Source organism: Esox lucius, chromosome 10 (genome assembly GCF_011004845.1).
Source record: "Esox lucius isolate fEsoLuc1 chromosome 10, fEsoLuc1.pri, whole genome shotgun sequence".
Taxonomy (NCBI): domain Eukaryota; kingdom Metazoa; phylum Chordata; class Actinopteri; order Esociformes; family Esocidae; genus Esox; species Esox lucius.
The window spans coordinates 27212799-27239600 of NC_047578.1; the positions used below are offsets into that span (position 1 = coordinate 27212799).

The following is a 26802-nucleotide window of genomic DNA, read 5'->3' on the forward strand; positions in this document are numbered from 1 at the left end:
GTGTCTGATACCACTCACAGTGGCCTGTGACTTTGTTTTGACTGGCAACCGATAAACGCGCTCTGAATTTCCAGAGCACCCGATACTTACTGATCATTTTGCAACCACGCACGCTGCAGCAGTTACTGTATGTAGCCAAACTGTTTGTGCAGCCTGTGGAAATGGGTACTAATTCATTCGATTAAGTATATTTGCCAAGTCTTTTGTCTTTTTAATGGATATAGAGAATATTCAAGTGATATATATATTTTTATTTTTATCTGACTGTGTCTACTTCAATTTTGTTTCACCTGGATGAAGCAATGTGCCTGGAGTTGTAGGTACTGCCATTTACCCAATGCAAGTCTTCTGCTTACAACATATGCATTCTATATAACACTCTTCATATTGATTTTAAACTCAAGTCAGTAGCCTACCTTTATAAAATGTGTAAAAACCATGAAGGAACCTTTATTCAAATCAGTAACATCAATTCATTCTTGCTTCAATAGCAGGTCTCTACATACACACATCTAAAGACAAATAGGCTTAATCATTTTATCAACAAATATTCATAATAAGTACACACCAGTTATTACCTATGGTAATAAATCAAATAAAAAAGAACTGACGCTTCTTATATGGTAGGTCCACCAGAGGGTGCAATGTGACAGTTGAGCCGAGGCAGAAAAAAACAAAACAAAAATCCTCAAACAACTGACTATTTTACATGGGAAATGAACATCTGTGGACACTCAGCACCATGTAGTACAGCAATCAAAGTAAGTTATTTATGTTTATTTAAGGAAGAACTCAATCAGCTTCTGAACTCAATCATATCTTAACTTGTTGATGTTCAATTATACCATCACTGATTGTAGGAAAACTAGCACACACAGCAAGTACTGGAATTGGGAGTCTGTGGTTAATGTAGCTTATAATCAAGGGATATTGAATTCTATAAGGAGATGCATGTCACTATGGCACAATGCATTGATTATAGTGAACTATTCAATGTCTCACAGTACAGGTGGTGTCAAAGTTACCCAACACCTGGTATCCTTCACAGTACAGTAGATAAGACAAAGGGGGAACAAAATACTACCTCTTTGTAACAAAAAAGAAAGGTAAGAGAATAACTTTTGCTGTAAGTGTTGACAATGAAGAAGTCTTTGTAAAGGATTGTGTGCTCTTGGTCTAATAAGAGGTTCTGATTTTCCACAGGGTTGTGTCCAGTTGGTACAGTGAGACAGCACATCCACCAGAGGAGGACAGAGCATGGACATCATAAGAGTGCATAACTGGGAGAAATGTTCCATTGTGGACATTTCCATTCTGATTTATTAAAAAGGCTGAGACTTTTGTTGGCTCATTGGCCAATTACTCCAGATCACCCAGACAATAATTGGCTGATCCCTCTTGATGACTGCAACCGGGACATCAGGCAACTAATCATTGTCATCAGAACGTTGTAGTTGCCTCCTTATACATTTTTACATCATTGTTGTGTTGTTACTGTTGTGTACTTAACCTTTTTTTTTTTTTAACATCTTACAGCCCTTTTCCCCATCTGCTAGAACAGCTGAACTTTATTTGTGATTAATCAGAGTCACTTTAAATGATGGCAGGTGTGTAATGACTTCTGTTTAACATGAGTTTGAATGTGATTGGTTAATTCTGAACACAGCCACATCCCCAATTATAAGAGGATGTGCACACCCCTTCGAAGATTTCAGTTTGTTTTTCAATTGGATTGTTCACATTATAGGTCACATTGAAAGTGGAAAATGTTCTGACATGATTTATCTTTGTCTCATTCTTTTACATCATATGAACCTGGCATTTTAACAGGGGTGTGTAGACTTTTTATATCCACTGTAATGGCATAGGTACACAGAGACCTCTTTCCATCTCTATGAGACTCACTTTCCTACTTGAGGTTTGTGTTTCTGTACAAATAGCACAGACATGGTCCCCATTAAGATCAATTGTGATAAATGCTAATCCACACAAATTTGACTAACTGGCAGAAATCCGGCCCATTTTTTCCTACACTTTGATAGGGGCCGGCATGAGGTTGAACGTGTTCGTTGAAGATAAATTCAGGCAGATGTAAAAGTTTGGGATTGACGAGGTATGCCTGAATTCAGTGAGGGCATAGAATCAGTGAGTGAGGAGGTAGAAGTAGTTATGGCGTGGAATCATTGAAGGCATAGAGTCAGTCAGGGCTTATAAGCAGTGAGGGTGTAGAGTCGGTGAGGGCGTAGAGTCATTGAGCGTGTAGAGTCAAGGATGGCATAGAGTCAGTGAGGGCATAAAGTCAGTCAGGGCGTAGAGTCAGTGAGGGCGAGGCACGGGGTATAGCAATGTCATGTGCTCAGCCCCGTTGAAAGGCAGCCGCTGAGCACCGTAGTGGTGCACCACCTCTGGAATGCTGGGAAACACACAGCTGCTCTGGTCCAGCGTGTAGCCGCTCTCCTTTGTCTGGGCTACGATGATGTGAACGCAGCCATGGCTCGTTCTAAGAGAGCAAACAAAAAAAAAAATATATATATATATATATATATATATATATATATATTGAATGGAAATATCTAATTTCTTCTTTTTTGCCCTATCCATTAAACTCAAAGGAAGAAAAAAAGAAAACAATCACTGCTGAATAGTGAATACAAATGTCCAATGTGGGCATTACAAATATTGAAAAAGGAATCTGAAATTGAAACATTTTGTTATTCTAAGAAATTCATAGTAAGAAACCTCAAACTAACAGAAAGGGTCCAATACAAGGCAGTTAGCAATTGTTCTGCTTGTTTAGACATTAATATGGTACCAGCTCTGAAGAGAAGCAACAGGCGTATAAGTGATTAGTATACTGACTTTAAAGCAATGGAGTATTTGCTGGTTCCTGATTCGCTGTTCCTCACAAGGAAACTGGCCTCTTTGCAGGTCTGGAGCTGACACTCGGCCTCCTGGCGTGTTACGCAGCCGTGGTACCAGCTAGAAAAAAACAGAAGGCACTGACATGAGTGGAGCGGTAGGAAAGTCTCAAGAACATGAAGCTAAAGGCTTTAAAAACAAATAAATTAATCCTTTTTTGAATTACATTTCAATTAATTATGCTGAATTTAATATTTTCCATTTTGGCAACTGGGAATTATTCTGGAGAGAGTGTGCTGAAATAGCAGTAAGCTGAAACTGAACGTACATTCCAGCTGTGTATTTTGGTCCTTTTAAAATGGGTTCATACGATTGATATATTGAAGTTCAGTTATGTACTCCTTACTAATTGTAGGTCACTCTGGATAAAAGCCTGCTGAATTACTAAAATGAAAAATGGAACTTAAACTGGAGGCAGGGACTTGGATCATTGGACCATCCTGACCCACAATAAGGGTTTTCCCTGCAGTTAACTTACATTACTGCAAATATCTCTGGATAAGACAAGACTAAATTGTCTTCTTCTTCTCACCTCTGCTTCTCCAGGGGCAAGGTGGGGTCTACCCGGCACACCTCAGCCTCTGGGCCAAGTCTGGGTGAGGAGGAGAGGGAGGGCGAGATGGTGGGAGAAGACTTCAGGATCTTCTGGTTCCAGCTCCTCTGTCGTACGTGTTGCGTCTGCTGCTGGGGCTGTCGCGTGAGGGTGAGATGTGGGGGGTCATCTTGGGTTGGAGAGAGGCAGGTGAGTTCCGGGTTGTCAAACTGGGCTAGGGGATGGAAGATCAGGTGAAAGGGGAGCAAATAATGTACACTAATACTGATTGATCTGTGCAGCATGTCTTACATTGTAGCACATGCTCATACCCAGAGTAACTGCATACAAGTGTGTCATACCCACAAACCTGCTGTTAAAAGCACTTCCTCTTTGAGCCAATCACTAAGTAGACCTCAAAGTATTTTAAGTCACACACCTAACTGATACACCACTGCATCAGCAAATATTTGGGATAGGAGGCTGCCTAGTCGCACAGACAGGGGCAGGCCTAGAGTTGTGGATGGTTGTGTTGAAGGTGTCGTCTATGTAGGTAATAGTACCTGACAGAGCCTTGACGATCTGTTCCTTTTTCCACTCCCAGAGCGTCTCGTACTCAGCAACCGGACGGGGGTCCAGTCCAGGCCTGGCGACCGGAGTTTTCGGCCTCCCTCCCTCACCCTCTGAGCCCCCTTCATAGGGCACGTTGTAGATCTGAGGGGGCATGTGTCGACCCTCCTCTGCCTCCCCCTCACCCCCCTCCAGCAGGACACACATCTTCAACAGGTCTTTTGAACCCCTCCGTCTGATCTCTATGGGGAGAAAGACGTTTTTGTTAAACAGGCCATAGAGAAAGATAGAGTCACCTATTATGATGTCTGTGAGAGTGAAATCGCCAAATGGCAGTGCCATGGAAGGCTTCTGCCAATGTATTGTATTCAGCTGGGAGAAACTTCCTTGGTGGATCCCAACTGATCTGAACTGAATGGGAGGTTAACATGTACAATGGGGAGAACAAGTATTTGATACACTGCCGATTTTGCAGGTTTTCCCACATACAAAGCATGTAGAAGTCTGTCATTTCTATCATATGTACTCTTCAACTGTGAGTGACTGAATCTAAAACAAAAATCCAGAAAATCACGTTGTATGATTTTTAAGTAATTAATTAACATTTCATTGCATGACATAAGTATTTGATACAAAAGAAAAGCAGAACTTAATATTTGGTACAGAAACCTTTGTTTGAAATTACAGAGATCATACGTTTCCTGTAGTTCTTGACCAGGTTTGCACACACAGCAGCAGGGATTTTGGCCCACTCCTCCATACAGACCTTCTCCAGATCCTTCAGGTTTCGGGGCTGTCGCTGGGCAATACGGACTTTCAGCTCCCTCCAAAGATTTTCTATTGGGTTCAGGTCTGGAGACTGGCTAGGCCACTCCAGGACCTTGAGATGCTTCTTAAGGAGCCACTCCTTAGTTGCCCTGGCTGTGTGTTTCGGGTCGTTGTAGTGCTGGAAGACCCAGCCATGACCCATCTTCAATGCTCTTACTGAGGGAAGGAGGTTGTTGGCCAAGATCTCGCAATACATGGCCCCATCCATCCTCCCCTCAATACAGTGCAGTCGTCCTGTCCCCTTTGCAGAAAAGCATCCCCAAAGAATGATGTTTCCACCTCCATGCTTCACTGTTGGGATGGTGTTCTTGGGGTTGTACTCATCCTTCTTCTTCCTCCAAACACGGCGAGTGGAGTTTAGACCAAAATGCTCTATTTTTGTCTCACCAGGCCACATGACTTTCTCCCATTCCTCCTCTGGATCATCCAGATGGTCATTGGCAAACTTCAGATGGGCCTGGACATGCGCTGGCTTGAGCAGGGGGATCTTGCGTGTGCTGCAGTATTTTAATCCATGACGGCGTAGTGTGTTACTAATGGTTTTCTTTGAGACTGTGGTCACAGCTCTCTTCAGGTCATTGACCAGGTCCTGCCGTGTAGTTCTGGGCTGATCCCTCACCTTCCTCATGATCATTGATGCCCCACGAGTTGAGATCTTTGCATGGAGCCCCAGACCGAGGGAGATTGACCGTCATCTTGAAATTCTTCCATTTTCTAATAATTGTGCCAACAGTTGTTGCCTTCTCACCAAGCTGCTTGCCTATTGTCCTGTAGCCCATCCCAGACTTGTGCAGGTCTACAATTTTATCCCTGATGTCCTTACACAGCTCTCTGGTCTTGGCCATTGTGGAGAGATTGGAGTCTGTTTGATTGAGTGTGTGGACAGGTGTCTTTTATACAGGTAACGAGTTCAAACAAGTGAAGTTAATACAGGTAATGAGTGGAGAACAAGAGGGCTTCTCAAAGAAAAACTAACAGGTCTGTGAGAGCTGGAATTCTTACTGGTTGGTAGGTGATCAAATACTTACGTCATGCAATAAAATGCAAATTAATTACTTAAAAATCATACAATGTGATTTTCTGGATTTTTGTTTTAGATTCCGTCTCTCACAGTTGAAGTGTACCTATGATAAAAATGACAGACCTGTACATAGTTTGTAAGTAGGAAAACCTGCAAAATCAGCAGTGTATCAAATTCTTGTACTCCCCACTGTACATACAACACATAATACAATAGATTGCATTTTTTTATTTCAAACAATTCTGCATCCAACACTGAATCAGTACTAACACCCACCATTCAACGGCACCATGCATTTGGTCTCAGTAACACACCACAGCAATAAGGTGGCCACCCTTTGCTTTAAGCCATTTGTCTTCGCTGTGTGTCTGATTGAACGTCATAATTTTGGTATAACAGGTATAATTTCAAGACAACTGATCCTAGACCAGAATTTTTGCCTCACATTCGTATCTGATAAATCACTGTTAAAGTGATCAGGGATTGAAACAAAGATCTGGTTTGTGAGCAGTTCTTAACGCGATCCCAGCTACATTAATGTTAGCTCACAAAACAAATAGACATTTTCGCACAGGTATACAGGTGGTAATGCAAACTCATCAGACCAAAAAATTGTTCAAAAGGTTTATTTGTCATTTGCAATAACAAGTTACAGCAACAAAATGCTTGGTTTTCCTACTCCCGACAGTGCAGTTAAAAGTTAAAAAGAAACAGTAATTATAATAAAAAAAAATAAGAAGAAACACAATCAATCAGTAATAACACTATACAAAAACGCACATCAATAATAATAACTATACAACTATACAATCGTAGTTCAATGTAAAAGTGACAGGTGTGCATGATATAAAGTAACAGGTGTGCATGGACTATGGATGGAAGGAAATGGGGGTTGCCGAGTTGAGCAGCCTTACAGCCTGTGGAAAGAAGCTGTCCCGTAACCTGTTTGTTTTGGACGGAATACTCCTGTACATTCTGCCTGATGGTAGCTTGGTGTACAGTCCGTGGCATGGGTGGCTGGGATCTGTAATGATCCGTTTGCTCCTCCTACTACACTTCTCTGTGTAGAGATCTTGCAGGGATGGCAGGTCAGACCCTGTGATGCTCTCTGCTATTTTAATCCCCCTCTGAAGTGCGTTGCGGTCAAGCAGCTGCCATACCAGGCAGTGACACAGCCGGTCAGGATACTCTCGATAGTATATCTGTAGAAGTTGGTGAGTATTCTGGAATCCATGCCAAATCTCCTTAATCGGCGTAGGAAGAAGAGCTATTTCATGGCCTCCTTCACCAGGATGTTGGAGTGATGAGACCAGGTCAAGTCATCACTGATGTTGACCCAGAGGAACCTGATGTTGTGAACTCTCTCTATTGCAGTCCCATTGATGTGTATTGGGGCTCCCCGCTGCTGCTTCCTGTGATCAACAATCATCTCCTTCGTTTTGCTGATATTGAGCTGGAGGTTGTTATCCTGACACCACGAAGTCAGTGACTGAAGTCAGTGTCTCCACAGGCTGACTCGTCGTTGTCAGAGATCAGGCCTATGATGGTGGTGTCGTCAGCAAACTTAACGATGGTGTGGGAACCAGTACTGAGAGTCACATTTATTTTCAAATGGGATCCAAAGCCAAGACCCAACGCCGCCCCTGGGTGATATTGAGCTAGGTATCGCTCACCAGTCATAAACACAACCTTTTTTGGACATATTTTTTACCAGAAGGGATCTAAGGGATGTGTAAATGAAGTCATGTTTATTACAATTGGTAAGCAATAAATGAAGTTACATGCTACTTAGTAAGCATTAATGCCCTTGGGATTCATAATTGTTAGTGTGAATGATCACTGATGCTGTGAGGTACAATACCAGTCAAATTTTGTGACACAAACAGTGGGTTCAAACTTTTGACTGGTACTGTGTGTATACACTCAGTGAGTTGCTTCCCACTGGAGCAACCAAAAACATTTCTACGGCAGCTGTATTACGTGCAGCTAACGTAGTCAACTTTTTAAAATCAATACTTTGAGTAGAATAGCCGCCTACTAGAGAAATTATTTGTAGTATACAAGACTAATGGTGGTAACCACATGGCTATCACTGGGGGGAAAAACTCTACTCAACTGTATTGAAGTGTCTTTTCTCCCGCTTGCTGGGAGTATGTGAGGGAAGTGACTAAAATGAATGTAGCCAATACCAGAGTGACTGATAAATCACTTTACATTATTGTATTTTTCACTGAAACTATTACATTGATGTCTGTATGTTGCGGGGGGAAAAGAAAACTGAATCCATTCCATTAATTTTTTTATATTTTGTCGGCCCCCCAAAAATGTTGAGGCCTCAATATTATTTAGTTCCTTGGAAGTACCAGTTTGAGGCCACAAAGTATTTTTTTCTTGTCACCTCTGGGGCTCATAAGAAATGGCAGGGTTTTCAATGGAAGGGTACAACAAAGAGATTTTGATCTGACATGTGATGATGAAGTTCCTGGTCCGGTCCAGCGACTGATCCACTTCCCCAACACATTGTTTACTTCACCTAGGCCAGAGGGCCCACAAATATCGGACGCTGAGAGATCCCATAAAAAAACAATTGAATATGGTCATTAATAAATGAGAAAACGAAAAATTGTAACGTTTAATGTATAAAAGGGGGCAAAATAATAATTTATTTTCCAAACATCAGTACTAAGATCTTATGTGATATCAACATCATATTATCAATGTTGACGCAAGCTCAGCACAAATTGTTTTGACACTGACTGTAAAAAACCCTACAGCTGGAGGTTGGTGCACCAGATCGTTTCATCCACAAATACTTTGACACAATGCACGGAAATATTTATCAGTGACATGTCCCTTGCACCATTTCAATGATGATGATGTACTCTATAATGACAAATGACTAAAATGTAGTTATCTATGGTCAGCCATTTCCCACAGGGCATTATAAATGGGTTTTCCCAACTTAGCCATGTAGTAAGAAATACATTTGTAAACTTGTCACTTAATACATAACAGGCCATTTTCAGTTGCTCAACAGGGTATACTGTAACCATTTTAGGCAAAACAATGGAATGACAGAATGAAAGGTCAAGAGACCATGTGATTGGTCGGCTGACCAGTTGTCTTCCTGGAAGCTGGGAAGTTTTGAGAAATAGTCAGAGACCCATATAGGGAGACATATAGGGGGGTTCACTGAGAGCAAACTTCCTTTTCAGAGAATAGTATCAGGAAACAGAGACAGGAAATAGGAAGCAAAGACAGGAAACTGCGCCCTTTGTCCTAACACAACATAGCTGCGCCAGCAACCCTCGTGGGGTGTAGTGTTAGGCGATTGAGTTCATGTTCTTTCTACGTTTCTAATCACTCTTTTCTGGCTACACTGAAAATGTCAGTCCAATCATTCCCACAAGAAAAACACAAACATGGATTTTAACCTATGAGACCAGGAACACACATGCCTGCACAAACAAGCAGGCCTAAGAAAAAAAGAAAACAAATAATATAGAAAAACAGGCAGAAATGAACTCTTTCCTGGCCACTGACACCAGCTGACCTGAGTTCAAATACTGTTTCAAGAATCTCTAATTATTTTCACATTTATTTAAAAAAAAAAATTCAGATAATACAATTAACTGTGTTGTGAAAAGAGAAAAAACATCTGCAAAGTGCACTTAATACTCAAATACATTGGGTGGATCTGGCTGATCTGAGAACAGTGCTTCCTTTCCAGATATTAATATCCACCTATATTAAACGGTGTGTCTCACCTGTGATCATCTGCTGGGCATCGTAAGGCTCCATATATCCATCATTTTCCCCCTCTCTCTCCACGTCTCTCTGTTCTCTGGTCTTCTGGGCGTCAAACGGATCTGCATAGTCCTCAAGAATAATCACCTGTAGCAAAGGATCACAATGAAATGAACAGGAACGATGACTTCAAGAATTTGACGTACTCCTGCATGATGACTACAAGGTTTCCTGGACACCAGCCAAGTCACGGATTTTCTTTATAGGATTTCAATGGAGATTCAGCATTGAGCTTGATTTTTCACAAATACTGTGTTCACGAACCTGCCCACAATGAATGAATATTTAAAAGAAGGCTGAGAAGAAAAAAAAAAAGAAGAGAAGTCACATTTATTTGGGTGACATCCAAAGTATTACTTTGCTTCACAAAGAGATACTGTCAAAGACCCTGGCAAAAGGTTGGATGAGGAACCTGGTAAGCAATAGGGATCTGAAGCAATAGGTACATTAAGTACTGTAGAGCTGAGAACTCCCATAGTTGTTCCAGGAAGCCTTGGAAATGAAGCAACTGAGGGGAGTTGAAAAGCCAGGTGTGCCTATAATTGTGTTCAGTGTAATTAGATATCATATGAAAACAAGGTAGAAACAATACAGTTGAGCGGTAGAGAAGACAGCCATCTCTAATTTTCCTTTACTCTCTTTCTTAACAACTTCCTTGACGATTCCAGCGGGACCAGCACAGAAGGAGAAAATGATTGAGAAAGCTCCCAAGACAATCAGGGATGCAGGCAAGTAGTTATTCTTAGACTATATTCTTAAAAAAAAAAAAAAGAATGAAGAGTCACTCTCCTTAGTTATTTGTATTATTTTTGCAAGGCTTTTACTGACAGTAGGACTCAGATGGACACAGGTAAAGTGGACACAGAGGGGAGAAAGGTGGGGATGGTTATTAACTCTGACCTCGAGCGGGGAGGTACATGGAATGTTACCACTGGACCATGGCTCCACACTGAGACTTTATTCTTGAACTTAATTCTGTATTCCTGATATAATTAGCATTTTAACTTTAATTTAAAGAAAACCTGGCATTTGACTAGGTTACCCTCCCTTGCCTCATGTGCCCGGGGTAAGTTCATTTACCAGGACCACTCCACCTACAGTGGGAGGAGGGGGTGCTCTGTTTGTGGGGTATAAATTAATTTTCTTTCTTGGCACGGACAGTGTTACTTGTCTTAACATTTTTAAATTGGGTATAACAGCGTCCTTAAGTAACCAAACACTTGAAGTTTCCCACTTCCCACACTTTTCATAATTATTTCCTGGGAGAATCTAGAAGTGTTTTATGAATACATCAAAAATATATTTGAAATCTAGCACCCCTTCAAACCTTTTGCCAGCTAGCAGCTGCTGGATTGGGGGGTAGAAGTTGAAGACCCAAACAGGTTCTGATGAAGGGATAACCTTGGGAGGACTTTCACAGCATCAGAACTTATTAGACATTTGTTAAGGGACACCTGTGATACAGCAATTCTGGGGGTGTTGTTGAATTGAGTTCATATTAGTGAATAGGTCGCTAACATCGGCACTTGACATTACATAAATGAAAACAGATATGATCGGTGTTACAAAACACTGCAAAATGGGAACCTCTGTCAATTTTCAAAGAGAACAGCGTAATCTTTGTGTCATTAACTTTGTCCCAGATGCATTATCCTGACAATGACACTTATCTGCCCAATGCCACCATTGTAAATAAAGATCCATTCACGCTTGACTGATCTGTTCTGTCTTTTTATCAGTGCCAAAGCCTTTTCAGTTTATTTAATTCCCCTTATACTAGATATCAGGTAAATCTTTGTACAGGGTGTCAATTTGGTGTAATAAATGTTATTTTCAGTAATATCTACCCAAATTCCCAGGCTTAATTGATAGAAACATGGCTGGTGGAGAATATTAACTATTATCTGAGTCACATTTAGGGCTGAGCAGTAATGCCCAACTGTTACACTATTTTAAAATTATTTTTGATATACAGGGTTTTGAATGCTAGCGGCCTACAAATCTACATTGTCATAATGCCCGATCGGATTTACAGATTAATAGATAAGGGGCAATTTTTTTATAATACTTTTTTGGGTCAATTTGAGATCCGGGGCTATTCATAAAAGAACCGGGGCTATAGCCCCGGATGCCCAGGACTAACGACGCCACTGATTGTGTGGTACTTTAAATTTGTATGGTAACAGGGCAGACACTAGTCTATTCAGGGCTGTAGGCAAGATTGGGTATGATGTGCCCCACCTTGCTGCAAAAATATTTTATAGCATCCCTTTAAAATGAAAATGTTTACATTTTATAACAAATGTCATGCAAGATTATTTTGCCATAGGACATATTTTCAACTTAACAGCTACACATTTTCAGCAACGTTCCATATTTTTCTAAGGGGCACAGAGACTATTTTTGCATCTTTACATTTGGCCACATAAAGGAGAGAAATATTGTAAATTTAAAGAGAATTAACTGCAATTCCACATATTTTGCCACCAGTCATGCTGTGCTAGTACAATAGCAGAGTGAGAAGGACAAACAAAACCAATATGGCCTTTGTGAGGTCAGGGTCGTGGGCAGGTGCATTGTGTGCCTGTTGTTATTCTGCCACAATCACTACAACTTTAGCTAGCTGGCTAGACTAGCTGCATATTTAAAATGTTTAGCTGACATGGCTAATTCTGTGACTGTCAGTGACTGAGATAACAAGAGACAAACTACTAATTCACATTAAAAATGAACTTGATGTATTCTGTTTCTCTCAAAAGTAAGTTGAGACCCAAATAAATCTGCTAATGTGGCAGGTTTATAGATCCATTCTGGTATGCCCTAAAATACAATCGCTCAGCTCTAGATACTGTATAATGGCAAAATGGTATTTCATGGATAACAACGCGTCCATCATCCTTAATTGTTTTGTTGTTGTAAAATGCATGTTTTAACTTAATATACCAGAACATTGTAAGCTGTCACACCTTCTCCTGGCCCTCGTACCTTCTCCTTGACACTGCTGATAATGTGCTGAAACAATTAAGAGACCAATGCACCTTTTTTTTTATTTTCCAGAAAAGTTGAAAAGGAAAGTTTTGAGTGAGGAACGGAAGCGTTCATATTGCAGTGGTCTCTTAATTTTAACCCTTCTGTTCCTCACTCAAAACCTTCCTTTTCGATTTTTTTGGAAAAGAAAGAAAAAGGTGCAGTGGTCTCTTAATTTTTTCTAGAGCTGTATAAATCCTCAGCTTTCATGGAAGCAACATCCTGTGATTATTTGTAACATATCAGCAGAGACTTTCCCATATTTAATGTGGAAACCAAGCGTGCCGCACAAGCCCTGAAATGTGAAGCCAAAACGTTTCGATCGCCCCCTGGTGAGTGGTCCCAGTATAGGTCATAAACCCCGCCCTCCCCATGTTATTCAATGGGACGCGAGACCATCTAAACAATTAAATTACCCTTCAATTATCTTTTTTCCGAAGCTGGTCTCTGTCATTTACTGTAGTTTGTATCACGCTAATGTAAATTCAAGAGTTTGTTTTTAAAATCAGTTGGTTTTTAGTTAGTTATTTAATGCTCTAAAAACGGTGGTGTGACGTCGTGATTCACAGCTTTGATTGACAGCTATCTGAGCCGAGGAGCCACTGAAGCGCCATCCTCCTTCGGAGGACTGAGGAGATTGGAGCTTTACATTTAATCTCTAAATTTCTATAATTGATATAATTTCACACGGACATAATGGGTTGTTCTGCAGTACATTGTGCTAACCGATCTGGCATTTCCAATCGATCTTTGAATTTTTTTCGGTAAGTTAAATCTATAAGCTATTTAATTAGTAAATAAATGTAATGGGCTAGCTAACGTTAGCTAAAAGACAACAAGCCTCGTTAATAGCTAGCAGGTGATCGTTAGCTAGAAGTTACCAATTATTTTTGTATTAGGCCTATTCTAAATTAAGGTTAAACATGATGTAAGTTAGGCTATAACATATCGTCTAGGTTTAACAAGCAAAGGTTGTACTGTACTTGGACTTGCGATTGATTACGGTATGCGCATTCTGCGAGGGAGAGTGAGGGCGGGGCACAGGGGTGGCGCCGTTGATTTTGCGGCTTTACGGCTTTACTTCCTGCTCGCTACTTCGCATAACTACTGCGCAGAACTGGTCCCAAGATCGCTATGGAAAAGAGCGAAAGGGCGTCGTCCATTTTTTTTTACAGTCTATGGTGGAAACCCTAAATACATACAGAGTATTACTGGTATCATATTATTTCAGGCATCCTGATAGATATAAAAGGGCAGTACCAGCTGAACTGGACAAATTGACTTACTGCATAGGGAGAATCGTTGTCATCCAACCATAGAGAAACAATTATTCAGTTAGAATTCTAAAACAAAGTGATTATTTTACACAAACTTAAAAACATTGTTACCACACAAATTACTGACTAGACCAATACATAAAATTGAGAGTGACTGTAAAATCAATGACTGTAACTGTGTAGGAATGATAGATTCAGTTAGTAGTATGAATTCTTATATACAGTGCCTTATGTTTATGTTATGTTTAGGGACATAACATGTGGTTATGTTTAGGGGCAGTTAAGCATTTGTTTCTTAATTTGGCTGTTTAGTGATTACATTTTATTTTATCTGATAAAACTATTGGGAAAGATCTTTTTGTTCGTACTAAGTATTAAGTACAACGCTGTGTAAAATGGAAATAAAAACAGAATGTGATGGAAATTAAAAAAGATAATTTTAAACACTATATTCAATAGAAAATAATACAAAGACAACCTATCAAATGTTGAAATTGAAATGTTTTATTGCTACTTGAAAGAAAGTGCCCACTTCGAATTGAATGCCAGCAACACGTTTAAAAAAAAGCTAGGACAGGGGTAACAAAATACTGGAAAAGCTGTGTAAGGCAAACCAGGAAGGTAACCAAGCAAGCCTAGTTCAGCCGGCCCGCAATTAAAAGCGATTAATTCTGCTACCTTCACTGCACTCACACTCAGGTCTCCCACCTGAGCAGCAGTGCTCTTAACCACTACGCCACGGTGCTTCATGTTTGCCACTCGACACAGTGCTTCATGTTTGCCCGGTGTCGGTATAGTCACTCGACATTAAATAATTTTGTCACGCATTAACATCCTGCCAAGTTTTAATATTTCGCTAGACACCATTAATTTTACCTCCACTACAAATAGCATCTATAAAATGTATAGCTTTTGCCACTGTATTATCCAGTAATATGCTTACTAGTATCTACTTAATTACTACTTGGAATAGTCATAAGAATTGAGCAATTGCTAGCGAGACTGAAGATGAAATACACACTGCCAATGTTATTTCATTTCATGGCACAAAAATGTTCATTTTTCTTTCATTTGTGAATGACATTGATACAATAACTATCAATATAGGTGAAATTAACTATCAATAGGAGACAATAACTGACTTTTTCTTCAAGTGAAAAGACAAGAGAATCGCTGAAACCCCTACTCTTTTACTGCCCAAGTGGTTTTGATCTACCCTATATTAACCCAAAAAACATGCATGGATGCGTACTAAAACGTAGCTGCTTAAGGTTGTAGCCAGCAAATTTCTGTCTATCCTGACCCAAAAAGCACGCACGAATGGGTACTTCGAAAATCCATCAGAAATAGTCGCAATATAACCGTAAACAGTTTTATTTTAGGCTTACTATAACGTAGCTATTGAGGGTTCTATCACATAAAAAGTATCTGTATAGTTGATAAACAATATAATAGCTATCTGGCTAGATCTGTGAAGATGCCAACAACAACAATCTATTTCTGGAATGGCGAGTTTGAGAGAATGTGTAAAATATATTGAGGACGATGAGTTGGAGGAACTGATTTGTATACAGTTAATTATAAGGAAAGAGAAATGACGCAAAAAGGAGGTTTGTCAACGAGGCCTTTGAATATGTCTCGAGCAGATGAGGGAGAATACAGTGTGCTTGTTCAGAAGATGTGTGAGATGGACGAAGAGGTGTATTTAAAATATTTTAAGATGTCGACTAATCGTTTCAAGGGCTGTCAGGTCCCTGTACGACCGAAACAGGAGCTTGGTCCGCATTGCCGGCAGTAAGTCAGACTTGTTCCCTGTGCATGTTGGACTCCGGCAGGGCTGCCCTTTGTCACCGGTTCTGTTCGTAATTTTTATGGACAGAATTTCTAGGCGCAGCCAGGGGCCGGAGGGTGTCAGGTTTGGGGACCACACGATTTCGTCTCTGCTCTTTGCGGATGATGTTGTCGTGTTGGCCCCTTCAAGCCAGGACCTTCAGCATGCACTTGGACGGTTTGCAGCCGAGTGTGAAGCGGTGGGGATGAAAATCAGTACCTCCAAATCCGAGGCCATGGTCCTCAGTCGGAAAAGGGTGGCTTGCCCACTTCAGGTTGGTGGAGAGTGCCTGCCTCAAGTGGAGGAGTTTAAGTATCTAGGGGTCCTGTTCACGAGTGAGGGAAGGATGGAACGGGAGATTGACAGACGGATCGGTGCAGCTTCTGCAGTAATGCGGTCGATGTATCGGTCTGTCGTGGTGAAGAAAGAGCTGAGCCGCAAGGCGAAGCTCTCGATTTACCGGTCAATCTACCTTCCTACTCTCACCTATGGTCATGAGCTTTGGGTCATGACCGAAAGGACAAGATCCCGGATACAGGCGGCCGAAATGAGCTTTCTCCGCAGGGTGGCTGGGCGATCCCTTAGAGATAGGGTGAGAAGCTCGGTCACCCGGGAGGAGCTCAGAGTAGAGCCGCTGCTCCTCCACATCGAGAGGGGTCAGCTGAGGTGGCTTGGGCATCTGTTTCGGATGCCTCCGGAACGCCTTCCTGGGAAGGTGTTCCGGTCCCGTCCCACCGGGAAGAGACCCCGGGGAAGACCTAGGACACGCTGGAGGGACTATGTCTCCCGGCTGGCCTGGGAACGCCTCGGTGTCCCCCCGGAAGAGCTGGAGGAAGTGTCTGGGGAGAGGGAAGTCTGGGCATCCCTGCTTAGACTGCTGCCCCCGCGACCCGGCCCCGGATAAGCGGAAGATGATGCTATGCTATGATGCTATGCTAATCGTTTCAAACCCTTTATTACACATCAAGCCACCCAGTTCACGCAAACCTGCTTCAGGGAACAATTGTTATCCCTCCACCTGCAAACATTCCTGGTATAGGTGTCACCATCCCCATGTCATCGTTAGAGATGCTGCTTTTCCATTACATGTAAATCTGATGAAGCCCTTTCAAATTAAGCAATTGTTTATTGATATTCTGAAAGTATTCAGAGTTTGAAGTCATAAGCAGACATATTTCAATGTATTTTCGGCTTTACCAGGTGCCAATCTGGATGACAGTAACTACCGACATACATGGGCCAGGTGTGTGATCTAGAAGTAATTTGGTATGATGGTCTAGGCAGACCGTTGGAATTCCTACTAGACAAATGTACACATGTTGTGAAGGCCTGTGCTGCACTGCACAACAATCTGGCCTATACAGATGCTGCCAACACACCTGCAACAAAGTATATACCACCTAATTTAACAGACTCTGTTTTGAACAATGACAAGTCACAGCCGGGGAGTGGAGAAGACAGGTCACAGAGGGAGGCATCTTGGCTGATGCAGTGAGAGCCTCTCAGGTTTATCATGTGCCATGGCAGGATACGGTGCTGAGGGCTGGCCTACTGAGCTCTCAGTGAATTATTGACATACACATTTAAAGAAAACCTCTTTATTTTGTCAAATATTTGTATGTACAATTGTAAATGAAACAATAAAGTATTGCAAACAATGAATAGTTCAGACTACTTAGAACATTAATTAAAATGCAGAGAAAGTACACAAGTATTTTGTTCAAATGTTCACTTTCTCTGCATTTTAAATAAAATAATATAAATAAAATGAAACAATATTGAATCAAATAACTCAGAAGGTCAACATACATGAAGTGTGCAAATAATTTTCACTCAAATCACAAACAAAAGTTATTAAGCCACTTTGGAAAAAGATTACTTTAGCCACATCGGGGTGTGTATTCAAACAGTGTCTTCAGCCAGCTGTGTCTCCAGCACTTTCTTTCCCCATCTCTAATAAAAGCTGATGGATTTTGAACTTGGCTAAACCTTTGTTATATTGTGGCATTTCACGGATCAGGTCACATATGGTATGACAAAATCTTGCAATATCAACATCAAGCTCTGCAGTGAACATGGCATGTCTCTCTTCCCTCTCTTTTCTGCGCTGATCCATAAGGTTAAGTCGAGCTGTCAGGTCTTCGTTCTTCCTCATTTTCTTTAGCAATCTCGAGGAGGATGAAAAGGAATCTAGGGAGAGACACTGCTAGGTTGTTTTTGGTGGACAGGTCTTTGGTAATTAGACGTGGCAGGTTCTAATGATCTGTTCTCAGCCGACGGGGTCAAATGATGCAGCAGGTGAAGTTACATTTGAGTCCAGGTCAGTTTCAGGTAACTGTAGGATTGATGAGCTGCTGCTGTACTCCATCTGCAGTGACAATATATACAGGGCTACTCAACCTGGATGGGGCATAACATAAGCCTGCAGTACATGAATACTGAAAATAAACAGGCATATGCCTGCATTTATGTAACCTTGAACGTATGCCACAATATCACTGTCGTTGTATAAAATGTATGTATAAATCCACCTCTTCTTTCTCTCTGCTGTCTCCTATCCTCTGTTCCACTATGGTCTACACTCTCCTCATCCATGTCCCCTACTGGCACCCTTTGTACCATTCTGTCCATTCCCTGCCTACTCAAACGAACATTTCGACGGCACAAACAACACAAACGGAGCACAAACGAATGAGACTATTGTGGGTGAATTTGGACCATGTGGGGGGGCTGGTGACATCATCGTCTATAATTCAATGTCTAATATTTTAAAACCCAACGCAGCACAAACAAACCTTTTACTGGTACAAACCAGCACAAACAAAGTACAAACGAACAAGACAATTTTGGCTGAATTTGGAGAATGTGTGGGGGCTGAGTGAACACAGATTGACCTAAAAATATTATTTTAATATCTAAAAAACCGAAACAGCACAAACGAAACTTTTTACAGCACAAACCAGCACAAACGGAGCACAAACGAACGAGACTATTTTGGGTGAATTTGGAGCATGTGGGGGGGCTGGTGACGTCATCGTCTATAATTCAATGTCTAATATTTTAAAACCTAACGCAGCACAAATGAAACTTTTACCGGCACAAACGAAGCACAAACAAACAAGACCATTTTGGGTGAATTTGGAGCATGTGGGGGGGCTGAGTGACCTCAGATTGACCTAAAAATATTATTTTAATATCTAAAAAACTGAAGCAGCACAAACAAAACTTTTTACAGCACAAACCAGCACAAACGGAGCACGAACGATTGAGCATTGTTTGACGACGTTTTGCATTGGGTGGGGGGCCAAATTCACGCAGGTCACTTTTAGTATTATGCAGTTTAATTTCTCCAACAACATGACTAAAATACTCAATAACTGTATTGAGAAAACTAATACAAATCTTGAATCTTTACTGGCCGGTTAGACAATTTTGTAACTGAAGTAATCAACACTGAATTTGGCAATAAAAATGTTTTACTAACCTAGTTTGTGTCGTCACCAATATTGGAGTCTGTTTCACTGTGTTTTATGTGCCCAGACAGCCAAGAAAGCATTATATAAAACTGAGGTATTTTTTCCCTTCTGCATCGCCACTTTTACTCTTACATTTCTTCTATATTCTTACATATTTGTCCCTCGTCAGCTTGCACCTTTTTTGGCAAGTTGCTGGCTCTTCGCCATCTCAAAAGTTCCTCAATTTGAGATATGCCTCCCGACTCCATTGTTGCTGCATCTTTGTTCATACAGAAAGTCACATTTTGCCGGAATTCCTGACTCGGTGTAAAATCCTCCCTCCGCCATCCAACCAACAATTGTTTGTGCGGCTATATGGGTGACAGTGTACATTCAGAGAATCCTGAGAAATCCAAAGTCCGAAAACCAAAATTGGATGGATGTGATCTTCGGGCCCTCAGACGGCACTGCATTAAAAACAGACATGATTCTGTAGTGGAAATCACTGCATGTTATCTGGAACACCTCAAAACAGCACTGTCTGTGAACAGTTTGTCACTGCATCCACAAATGCAAGTTAAGACAAAGGAGAAACCATATATAAAAAATATTCAGAAATGCTGCTGCATTCTCTGGGCCCAAGCTCATTTAAAATGGACTGAGGTGAAATGGAAAACTATCCTGTAGTCTGAATTATTTGTATTTTTGGAAACCATGGATGCTGGGTCCTTTGGGCTAAAAAGGAAAGGGACCATCTGGCTTGTTATCTGTGCACAGTTCAAAAGCCAACATCCATGATGGTATGAGGTGCATTAGTGCATGACTTGCACGTCAGCGAAGGCACCTTTAATGATGAACAATACAATTAGGTCCAGAAATCTAGCTTCAAATGGGTGTTAACCTCCTTCCGGGGTGTCCACATCTCCGAGAACCTCTCCTGGACCCTCAACACCTCAGCCCTGGTCAAAAAGGCACAGCAGCGCCTGTACGTTTTGAGGAGGCTGAAGAATGCCTGCCTGTCCTTCAAGATCCTTGTGAACTTTTACTGCTGCACAATCGATAGAATTCTGACTAACTGCGCCTCAGTGTGGTTTAGCACTTGCTCCATAGCTGACAGGAAGGCCCGGCAATGAGTGATGAAAACCACCCAGCACATCACTGGCGCCCAGCTCCCAGCCATCGTAGATCTTCAGCGCAAACGGTGTCTGCGCAAGGCACGTGGGATCATCAGGGACCTTTCACATCTATGCCACAAACTTTTTACCCTCCTACCATCAAGCAGGCAGTACAGGTCTCTTCGTTCCCGCACCAGCAGGCTCAGGAACAGTTTCTTTCCATCTGCTTTCAACCCTGCTGAACTCTCCCTTTGTACTACTCCGACACTGCCTTGCAAGGTCTGATAAAGGACGTTTTCAGTTGTTACAGGTACGTGTCTACCTTGGGAACCACACTGCTGCTATCCCTGCTGTTCAGTTGCACACGCACCTTGCACATTTAGAGTCGCCATCGTACTTGCATGTTTACAGTTGTTACATATGCATTTGTACCTCGTGGACCACACTGCTGCTCTCTCTTGCACATGCTACCTTACTCCTTCAATTTGCACATCTAGAATGCCATTTAGAATTGGCATTTGTACCCGCACAACTACTATCTCATACTTGTAACATACACTATAATTGTGCATTTTCTGCCACCTCTATTTGCACTTCTGGTTAGATGCTAACTCCATTTAATTGTACTGTACTTGTACTTGTTCAATGACAGTAAAGTTGAATCTAATCAAAAAATATTTGGACACTGACAACATTTTCATAATTTTGTCTCTGTACGCCACCACAATGGATTTGAAACGAAACAACCAAGACGGAATTGTGCTGACTTTCAGCTTTAATTCAAGGGGTTGAACCAAAATATCCTATGAAACGTTTAGGAATTGCAACCATTTTCATACACAGACCGCTTATTTAAGGGGCTCAATTGTAATTGGACAAATTAACACAATCATAAATAAAATGTTCATTTTTAATACTTTGCTGAGAATACTTTGAAGGCAATGACTGCTTGAAGTCTGGAGTGCAAGGATATCACCAAATGTTGGGTTTCTTCCTTTGTAATGCTCTGCCAGGCCTTTGCTGTCTTCAGTTGCTGTTTGTTTGTGGATCTTTCTGCCTTAAGTTTTGTCTTCAGCAAGTGAAATGTATACTTGATCTGGTTGAGATCAGGTGATTGACTCGGCCATTGCAGAATATTCCACTTCTTTGCCTTAAAAAAACCCATGGTTGCTTTTGCAGTATGTTTTGGGTCATTGTCCATCTGTAAATTGAAGCGTCGTCCAATCAACTTCGCTGAATTTGGCTGAATCTGAGCAGACAATAAATCCCTATACACTTAATCTGGCTGCTTTTGTGTTCTGTCACATCATCAATAAACGCTAGTGACCCAGTGCCATTGAAAGCCATGCATGCCCATGCCATCACACTGCCTCCACCATGTTTTACAGATTTGGTATGCTTCGAATCATGAGCCTTTCCATGCTTTCTCCATACATTTTTCTTCCCATCATTCTGGTACAGGTTGATCTTAGTTTAATCTGTCCAAAGAATGTTGTTCCAGAACAGGGCTGTCATTTTTAGATGCTTTTTGGCAAACGTCTATTATGGCCTTTCTATTCATTAGGCTTATGAATGGTTTGCACTCTGTATTTGCTCTTGTGAAGTCTTCTCTTTATGGTACTTGGATAATGATATGCCTACCTCCTGAAGAGTGTTCTTCACTTGGCTGGATGTTGTGAAGGGGTTTTTCTTTCCAATCGAAAGGATCCAATGATCATCCACTACTGTTGTCTTCGGTGGATGTCCAGGCCTTTTTGTGTTGCAGTGCTCTGTTTTTTTTTTTCAGAATGTACCATACTGTTTATTGGGCCACTCCTAATGATTTTTTTGTAGCCTTAGAATGGCCTGTTTCACTTACATTGAGAGCTCCTTTGAACGCATGTTGTGGGTTCACAGCAACAGCTTCCAAATGTGAATGCCACACCTGGAATAAACTCCAGACCTTTTACCTGCTTCACTGATGAAAAAAGGAACAGCCCACACATGTCCATGTGTGGGTTTTTTTGTGTAAATTGTCCAATAACTTTTGGTCCCTTGAAAAAGAGGGGGCAACATATTAAAGAGCCGTAATTCCTAAAACCTTCCTCCAATTTGGATGTGAATACCCTCAAATTAAAGCTGAGAGACTGCACTTGAAGGCCATTTTCATTATTTAACTGTAACTTGAATATACTTTGGGAACAAGCCAAAATAACAAAGCTTGTGTCCGTGTCCAATTATTTCTGGACTTTACTTTATATACATCTTGTGGAGCAATGAATGCTGCCATCCAGATGTCTTTTTCAGGGAAGGCCTTGCTTATTTCAGTCAATGACAATGCCAAACGACACTCTGTACATGTTACAACAGCTCCGTAGTGTTGAGCAGCTACACTCCACTATCAAGCAATAATAGGAATACATTTCACTTTCAAAACTGTACCATTTGGTCTTCTCAGTTGCCAAACACTTACAGAGTGTTGTTAAAAGAAGAGGAGATGCAACACAGTAATAAACATGCCCCTGTCCCAACTTTTTTGATACGTGTTGCTGACATTAAATTCAAAATGGGCATATATTTTTCCAAAAACAATAAAATGTCTTTGTTTCAACATTTGATGTGTTGTCTTTATACTATTTTCAATTAAATATAGGGATTAAATGATTTGCACATCATTGCATTCTGTTTGTATTAGCATTTTATGCAGCATCCCAACTTTGTTGGAAACGGGTTGTACATATGTTTAGCATTTTGTTGAATATCCTTTGTATGAAATAGCAGTTTGAAGTCTGCGGCCACCATACTCAGACCTCATAGTAATCGTTTGATTTTAAATCCAATGATATATACCACCTGCAAGAATTCGGGGCCTCATAGACAACTATTACAAAAGACTGCACGCTGTCATTGATGCTGAAGGGGGCAATACACAATATTAAGAACTAATGGTATACAGACATTTGGACCAGGGTCAGTTAATGTTTTTGTTTGTTACCATGTTTTGTTTTATGATTGTGCCATTCTCAGTGACCTACAGTTGAATGTGAATCCCATAAGAAATAAAAGACATGTGTTTTGCCTGCTCACTCATGTTTTCTTTACATATGGTACATATATTACCAATTCTCCAAAGGTATGCAAATGTTTGAGCACAACTCTAAAGACAAATGAAGAGAAGGTTTACTGTTCCATTTCAGAGGGCAATGAGTACTTCACTTCTTTTTCTCAAGCACTGATTTTCTATTGGCGATTTCACTGAGGAAAATGTACTTCCTATTCCAGGGTTGTGTGGTTTGCCAACTAGCTATGATAAAAGTCCCTGCTAATGACTAAAATGTACATTTAAAATGGGACCCTATGTACACATTAATAGCAGTAATCCACACAGCATTTTTACCTATCAATCCACTAAAGCTGTTACACTTGTTAAGCAATGGGACCAATTACTTTAAAGCTTTTAGAGTAAGTGACATCATAGATTGAAACATTGCTAGCACAAAAACCTAGCACAGCCATTTCACACTTCAATTCTACCAACTGATCCAACCGGATCTACCAACTGATCCAAACAGGGACCCACAGGACCAACTACTTCAGAATTCATGTCACCTATTAACACCCTACTAACTCCTCAGTTCACACCAGTTACATGTCCGTCAATCCTTCAACCAGAACATATAGCACATAGTGTTATCTTAATCAACTTGTTTGGCTTTGACACACTAATCTTACTACACAATTTTCAGACCCTGTTCTGTCAGACATTGCCTCAATTGGCCCCATGTAAGATTAGGGTATTATTCGGTCTAGGCATTGTAGATAGAATGACACAAACACTTGCTTATTTAAGCAAAACACTGTGGTAAAATATTTTAATGAAAATGATACAAAACTGTATACATTTCTCTCTAGAACCTGGGAGATAGTCCTCTTTTCACTGGCTAACAAAGACAGGCGGATTTAGTGTAAACTGATAACCCGAGACCATGGGGCAAACCAGAGGATGGGTTAACAAAAGAAATCACCCCATGGAAACATAAAACTCTCACCTCCATCTCTTTTATCTGTCTCTTTTTCACCCCATATCACTACATACTTTTCTCTCGCCTTTTTTTCAAAGCCTAGCCAAAGGGCACCCAGGTTAGCACCTGAGTGTCAGATGACAAAATGTTTTTTTTTTACAATTATTACACGACAGCCTTCACCAGAGGGCTTGAAAGACAAAAAAATCTAAGACAAGGTAGATGGATGAAAGAGGAAGGTCCAAGGGGATGGGAAGGGGGTGTCAAAGAGTAACTTTGCATTCAATAGGGATGAGAGGGGTGTGGAAAGGAAGAAAAGAAAAGAAATATAGATGGTCAGAAATAAAGGAGTGGATGCAATGGGGCAAAGACAAGAGGCAGAGACAATAGGGAGGGTGGATAACTGAAAAAATAATATCAACTTTCACAGCTTTGACTGGTCCTTTGCTTTTCATTGTCAGAGGTATCAGTGACACGGTGAAACCGCCTGAATTTGTGAAGAATGGTAAATCCTGAAGTCTAACATAAAATTATGTTTTATGAATGATCTAAATAAGCATGCTTCATTCTTGACACTTGATAGTCATTCATATTAATTCCGGTAGATACTTTTAACAATTTATAGGCAACTTGCAAGCTAAGTACAAGATAATTTAAAGAGTTATCAAATGTATTTGCAATACTGGCATTTATCAGAAGCATAATATTAATTTATCTTATTCAGAATAGAAACACAATTTTTAAATAGCTTCAAAGCTTCTTACCGTCTCAGTTTTGCAAATTGGCTGTGATTTCTCCTTTTCAGGAATCACTGGGCTGCTGGCGGATGGCCTACCACTGTTAAAGTTGTCCTGTTTGTCCACCTTGATAAGACGACCAATGTACGCATTTTCAAAAACTGAACTTTTAAGTGGCCGATGTTCATCAAACACAGGCAACTCTGCTTTGGAATGTTTACGACTTTTCCCGGGAAGGAGGCTATCCCAAACTTTTCCATCCTTTATCGTACTTGCATTCTTTTCCAATTCAATGGCAGAATTTTTCCGATTTCTTCCGGACAGCAAAGCGCAAACGCCTCCACTGCTACCGCTATCTACTCTAGAGTTTTTGCGCGGACCCACTTTAGAGCTGGATGCTTTATTTCCAATGCCAGTTACCAGTCCTGGTTTGCACTTGGATTGGGAGCCTGATTCTGAAGCGGAGCGAATCCTGTCCGTACCATTCTTCAAATTTATGGGGAATTCTTTGAACCACTTTGCCATGGTCACTGTGTAAAGCCAATACCCTATTTGGTCCAAGTGTTAATTGCGCCATGCACTGACAGCAAGCCCCTCAAAAATCGCACCTTGTAATAGAAAATCAAAAAAAGTATTTTCTGACAAAATATATCTGTTACTTTGATTATAATTTTTTCGTTGTATTATATATGTATTTTTACAGATTATCTTTTTTATTATTACTTAATTCTCGCAAAGCTTTTGCGACATTAGATGTATTGATAATCCAATTAAATATGTATTAGGCCAACTTAATTTGCATGTTAGATTTTTATTCTAATAAGACCATATAAAACTTCAATGAAAGAAATAACTAAAAGCCTACACGTGACAACAAAATAAAGAGCAATGTATTGCTGTAGCTACCCTATATAGCAAGACTTCTTCCTACGTTATCCCATTTGTGATCAGTCAGGAACTCCCCCTCTTCCATTCAGTTTCATGTAGAGCTATTCTCTTCGGATAAAGAGAAGTCTTTGGAGTTGGAAAACTCGAAAGAATAGATAGTTTTTTTGGGGTTCTTATTAGTGATCCCATTCCCAGTGTCCAATCTTCGTGGCTTTCTATTCATACAATGTAGTCCACTGGCTGTGGTCTGTGTTGAGAGGTGTAGGATAGGTGGGAAAATACAGATCAGCCTAAAGTAGGCGGCGATTATTCCAAGTGACGTTTCGCTATCCACAGAGCTCCACAATTATTGGCACCCTTGATAAAGATGAGCAAGAAAGACTATGAAAATTGCTGTTTATTAGCTTGAGCATGAACATTCACAATTTGACAGAAATGTAACATTAAATTGTTATAACTATATAAAGAAATCTTTATCAATAAATATTTTTGTTTAAAACGTGTCGCAAATATGTCACAAAAAAGGCGGCAATTAAGTACTTTGTACACTCTCAACTTTAAAATAATGATTCTTGTCATGAAATGTTTGATGAGGTGAGAATAACTTACAAACTCTCCTATTCACTCACCACGAAGGGTTTTAATATGGTTACGATCAATAGAATAGGTAACAGCCTTAATATAAGCTTGATTATGTTGTCAGAGCCACATTTGTGTGTGGATCTGGAGGAATGCAAAATACACCTGTGGTGTCCTCTTCCAGATAAGCTTAACACAGCTCCAGTTGACTTAAG

The 26802-nt window shown here is 40.7% G+C and overlaps 1 protein-coding gene across 1 annotated transcript; it reads right to left on the reverse strand.

Annotated features, from left to right (window-relative positions):
- Positions 1–1821: 1821 nt before the first annotated feature.
- On the reverse strand, positions 1822–26446 carry LOC105028984 (SH2 domain-containing adapter protein E). Its single transcript, XM_010902070.4, has 6 exons — positions 25148–26446; positions 9638–9764; positions 4015–4263; positions 3452–3686; positions 2860–2979; positions 1822–2500 (listed from the first exon to the last, which is right to left on the reverse strand). Exons 1-6 carry the CDS (start codon positions 25643–25645, stop codon positions 2317–2319), a joined length of 1413 nt encoding a protein of 470 aa, XP_010900372.1. The 5' UTR covers positions 25646–26446; the 3' UTR covers positions 1822–2316.
- Between the last annotated feature and the right edge of the window lie 356 nt (positions 26447–26802).